The sequence below is a fragment of the Triticum aestivum genome, chromosome 1D (genome assembly GCF_018294505.1).
Source record: "Triticum aestivum cultivar Chinese Spring chromosome 1D, IWGSC CS RefSeq v2.1, whole genome shotgun sequence".
In the NCBI taxonomy this organism is placed as follows: domain Eukaryota; kingdom Viridiplantae; phylum Streptophyta; class Magnoliopsida; order Poales; family Poaceae; genus Triticum; species Triticum aestivum.
Genome location: NC_057796.1, coordinates 79678137 through 79683071, shown reverse-complemented (window position 1 = coordinate 79683071; position 4935 = coordinate 79678137). Strand labels below are relative to the sequence as shown.

The following is a 4935-nucleotide window of genomic DNA, read 5'->3' as shown; positions in this document are numbered from 1 at the left end:
AAGGGCCGAAAAAGAGAAACATGGCATGGATAACCAAGGGAAGCAATCAAAACAAGAATGATGTGCAAGTTTCTATTGCAACAAGTGCAACAAAAATAAAGAAGAATGGAAGCAACAAACAATAAAGTCAAAGGTTTGCACTGCCACTTCAAAATCTTCAATTAGCACATCATCTATGTTCTTCAACCATGCCATCGATACCTTTGCCCAGGTACCCTCCATGGGCAGATTTCAGAAACTGTAGTGCTATACACTGCAGTACAAAGCTTCTTGCACATATATATGTTCAGACAGTACATATCGTATACGGTTAAGTGACACCGTCTTCTTCGATAGTGGCAAGAAAGTGTGTCGCATATCGTGAGTGATATATGCTACTCTCGAGCACTCCCTTTGATCACACAGCTTTATTTACAATCCACAATAGCAAAACACCAGCTACCACTACAGTAAGTTATCTGATACACGAAGCAGAAGGGCTACGGCGCATAGGAAAACAATGGTGGCATCCATGACTGCATCTAGTCCCATCAACCGCGCCATCATCTCTGTGATGGTTTCGCGCCCATGCATCTGCCAAACATGAGGTTTCAAGTAATTACCCACTAAAGAAATGTTCAAACGAAGATAAGCAACTGCAATATTTTCCTTTCTATCTATCACATTCAGTTGTACTCTCTCTCTATCAAAATATAAGACGTGTCTTGACACTATGATAGTGTCAAAAAATCATCTTATGCTTTAATAGAATAGAGGGGGTATTTAGGAGTGTATATCTAATGTCATTTCTGTGTTCATTTGTTGTTAATGACAACCCAGAGGCGGAGCCAGCCAACTTCTGGAGCTTAGGCCAAACCTTCAGCGTGGCAGTTCTGATTAGTTCTTGCCCAACCAAGTTTTTGCTTGACCCCTAGTGCTTAACTAGAGACCTGACACTTGTTCTGCCAAAAGATTCCTATTTGTATTTTTCTGAGCACCATATTTGTGATTGCCCCATAAATATGTGTGGGTTCATAAATAAGAGAGATCACATCTCACCTCTAGTACTACGTAAAAGCCAGACGGGAGTGCTTTCTCACCATAAATTAAGGAAGTTTGTACTTTGCAACATCCATATAAATCTTAATAGACAACAAGGAAAAAGGTAAAGATTGAACGAGAGCAGGTCCAGCAATTTTCGTGGATTGGCAAAAAATTGGGGCCTACCTATGAAGGTTACAACTGTTACTCTTACTGTTTACCTGCACTTCTACCCCATAACCCCAGTAAAAATAAATCAAATGGGTCTTCACTTACATGAGTATGACTTGTACGAAAAATCAATTTAGTTTGCAATGTACATATGAACTTCATATACAGTATGAACAATAGATGAATGATATATCAGGGGGAAGAAATCAAACCTCTACAAGATTCTTCAGTTTCATAGAGAAGTTCTGCTCAGCATGTTGGATACAGTAACGCAACATATCCAACACAGCTATATCAGTTTCATAGTCATCAGAACCTGTGTAGAAGATATAAGGTGTATTTCTTAGTTATGCATCATATTGAGAACGTGGCAAAAGCAAATGTGCAATACCTGGTATATCAAAAATTTGTTGGGGTGGAATGGCAAGTGTCTCTGCTAACTCATTCTGAACTTGGGAACGCTGTTGTAACGATAGTCTATCCCCGTGAGTAACCACAACAGCAGGCTTGTCATCTGCAATCACATTTGTTATAATCACTCTGGTGCTGACAGTACCAAATATAAATTTATCATACCGGTTAATTAATGAAACACATTGTTCAATGAGCATGCTGAGAATAAGAAGGCAATAATTCTATACAACAAATAATGCATTACATAAATCACAAATCTGTATAGAAACCTCCTCCAAGGAAATATGTTTCAAACTATTCAAAGGAGTATTAGTAACAAATACATATGTGTTCATTTGTACATGCATATATTTATTATAAATTTAGCACAATAAGGAACTACATAAAACTATAAGCATCATAGCTGCCCATACCTCCAAAAGATAAGAATGGATTCATAAATGTCTCGCGGAGCATATCCATGTATCCTTTCTTATCACTTCCAATTGATCTTAGGATAGAAACACCATCAACCACAAATATCACAAAGTTGACCTTCCTGGTTTTGTAAGGCAAAAAACTGTATTGCCTCCCCATTGATTTGAGGTTCTTAATCTTAGTGTCATCATCAGTATCCCTGTCAAAAAAATGTGTTATGAAAAAAGTTAGCTAGTGCAATGTCGAGTAGTTAGTTTTCATATGTTGTATATTGCTTCGTTTAAGACTAAATAAGATTTATGAAAAACGAAAAAGGAAATGACAAAACAATGTTGAAACATAAGAATAAACTGAACACCTCTCTATGCATGTTCTGAAGGATAGTACTTGCAGGAAGCACAAGAAATAAATTTTCAGGATAGTACATGCAGGAAACATTTCAAATAATTCTCCATGTGTTCCCTTTAAGATAATAAAACATATTGTGACATCAAATTCTGTAGAAATCTTGAACGACGAAATGTTGACAATCACAGATTTTTTGACTGACACAAAGATCCACTTGATAATGTATCTTTTGGTGTGAAGAATTAAAAGCCCTAGAATACTCACCCTCATAATTACAAGTGTAAGATTTTTTTTGCGAGAAAATTACAAGTGTTGGATGACAACAAATTTCTCCCAAATGAAAAGCCTAATGCACAGAACACCTACAAGACAATATATAATTGAATTAAGGATCTCGTCTTACCATGTCACCATTTCCCCATGGCTAACTCCCTTCGTCATCCAACGTTGAAGCATTTTGAAATCCTTTTCTGGGTTTCTGGACAAGCTCCTTGTATCACAAATACATATACCGTTTGAATTTCTTGGAATTTTATACTCCCGGATGAAGCTTGTACCATTTGATTTGGAATTATCTAGCAATGTAAACAGCAGCAGGAAAATCAGCTGCACTCACACATATCGAAATACTGCGCCCAAAATTGATAAGACTTACAGGAAACCTGCGCCCGCTCTGGTGCAAAAGGATCGTCATCTTTGTCAAAGACCCGTGTAATTCGGTTGACAAGTGTACTTTTCCCAGCACCTCTGGGACCCACCAATAACAACGTGGTGGTCTCAGGCAACAAATAATCCCCACCTTTTGTGTTGCCAACTCCTTCAATCCAGTACCCAGGCTTATACCTGCTCATAGGTTGAAATTACTGAACGAACATGCTGACATCTCTATGATCTTTATCTACAAGAATTTTTAACTAGCTTTGCTACTTCAGTGTCATGTCATGAAAAATATTTATACAGTAGAATTTTTTTCTCCATGTTTGTTTACATAACCGCCTATGAACTGACTCAAACCAAAGAACTCATTGGAGTAGATACATAATACATAGCGACGTTGTATTAGGAAATACACCATAAATAACACCAAACTAGTTTTTTAAGATAGGTACCGGCCATTTCAACTTACGGGTTTATGAAACGTAAGTTTTGTAAACTGAGGTTCAAAATGGTAACTCGATTTAAGAGGACAAATTAGTCTAAAGCAACCCCAAGGTGGGACTGAAATATTGCTGTCCCAAAACGCAGACTTCAGTGATGATCATGTGTAAGTGAATACACATCAACATACGTTCATTCCAAAACCAGAGACATGACACCCCTTTCCAGCATCCCTTTTAGAGAATCATGCATGTGGTGCGTCAAATTACATGTTCTAGCAGTAGCACTCGGTATTTTCAAACAATAGTAGCATCTCAAGTTCTAAAACAGAGACTGGGGCCTATTTTCAACAACCACTAACCCTTCAGTGTAGATGTAAATATCACAGGAGCAGAGCACAAGGGATAAACAAACAAATTAAAAGGGCCACGCTACCTCCTGATGAGGTCTTTCGCCTCCCGCAGCGACCGGTGCTGAAATTGGCTGCCGTAGAGAAGGGCCTCCACCTCGGGGTCGTCGCAGATGCAGCCCCCTTCGGAGTCGCCGTCAGAGACTGGCACATAATCGGCAAACTCTGTCACCACATAATTATAAGCGGTCCATGCGCCAACAGGTCAAGAACAGAACCGATCGTACTACCAGATGGAAATTGGGATCAATCGGTTACTGGCAGAGCGAATCACCTCGAGGAAGGGAGTCCGATGAGGACGAAGAAGGGGAGGCGGGGATGCCGGTGGGGCTGAGGTCGCCGCTGCCGCCACCCATGGATTTCTTGGAGAGGTCGCGCGATTTGGGGTTTCGGCGGGTTTGGGGGTGGAGAATAACGGGGAGATGGCGGGGCAGAGTGGTCATGGCGTCAGTATACCGATCGAGATTTTTTTTTCTTTAGAATACCGATCGAGATATTTGGACGATGATGCAAGCAGGGGTTCCGCCGATTTCATCTTTATTATTAGGCCAACTCCAAATCGCCCCCAATCTCGTTGCGTCTGTTTGGATTCTGCCAACACGTCGACGCAAAGGGAGTCGTGGACGGCCAACGAAAGCCCGTGGCCTTTTCCTTTTGTTCTCCCCTAGCCTGTCTGTGACACGATGGCTATTATCTGCTTCCACACCCTGACCTTGTCATCCTCGTCGTCTCACCTAGTTTCGGCCTCTTCACCACCTTCGCATCATCGACACAGGGACGGATCCAGCCTAGCCCGGTGCCCTGGCCCCCTTTGTATACTGTAGCAATTGCTACGGTCTACAAAGGAAATGGGCCTCACGCTCCGGGCCTGGCCCCGGGCCTAGGGCCTAGATTCGCCACTGCATCTACGGGCCCACCGCCACCGCATCCACCAACGCCCACTCTTGCTGGCATTGCGGCCGCTTCTCGCCGCCATAAGAATACTACAAAGCCCGCCTGCCCAGGGTCGTGGGCAGCTCTCGGCATACCACCTCTACCTCCACGGTCACCACATAGGA

The 4935-nt window shown here is 41.8% G+C and overlaps 1 protein-coding gene across 2 annotated transcripts; it reads right to left on the bottom strand.

The window, feature by feature from the left end:
* Window positions 1-229: 229 nt before the first annotated feature.
* Window positions 230-4454, bottom strand: LOC123180421 (uncharacterized). Of its 2 annotated transcripts, none has more exons than XM_044592477.1 (8): window positions 4152-4454; window positions 3904-4021; window positions 3026-3213; window positions 2774-2945; window positions 2019-2221; window positions 1583-1705; window positions 1404-1507; window positions 230-573 (listed from the first exon to the last, which is right to left on the bottom strand). In XM_044592477.1, the coding sequence occupies exons 1-8, from the start codon at window positions 4318-4320 to the stop codon at window positions 445-447; spliced, it is 1206 nt and encodes a 401-aa protein (XP_044448412.1). In that variant the 5' UTR covers window positions 4321-4454; the 3' UTR covers window positions 230-444. The 2 variants fall into 2 exon arrangements, with proteins under 2 accessions (XP_044448412.1, XP_044448411.1); XM_044592476.1 differs by having other exon boundaries at window positions 3904-4042; window positions 4152-4391.
* Between the last annotated feature and the right edge of the window lie 481 nt (window positions 4455-4935).

Coding starts and splice junctions, on each gene's coding strand:
- LOC123180421 (XM_044592476.1), bottom strand. CDS start 4,320: ATGACCACTCTGCCCCGCCATCTCCCCGTTATTCTCCACCCCCAAACC. Junction 1,508..1,582: donor ACAAATTTTTGATATACCAG/GTATTGCACATT, acceptor TCTTCTACACAG/GTTCTGATGACTATGAAACT. Junction 574..1,403: donor AACTGAAGAATCTTGTAGAG/GTTTGATTTCTT, acceptor CATGTTTGGCAG/ATGCATGGGCGCGAAACCAT.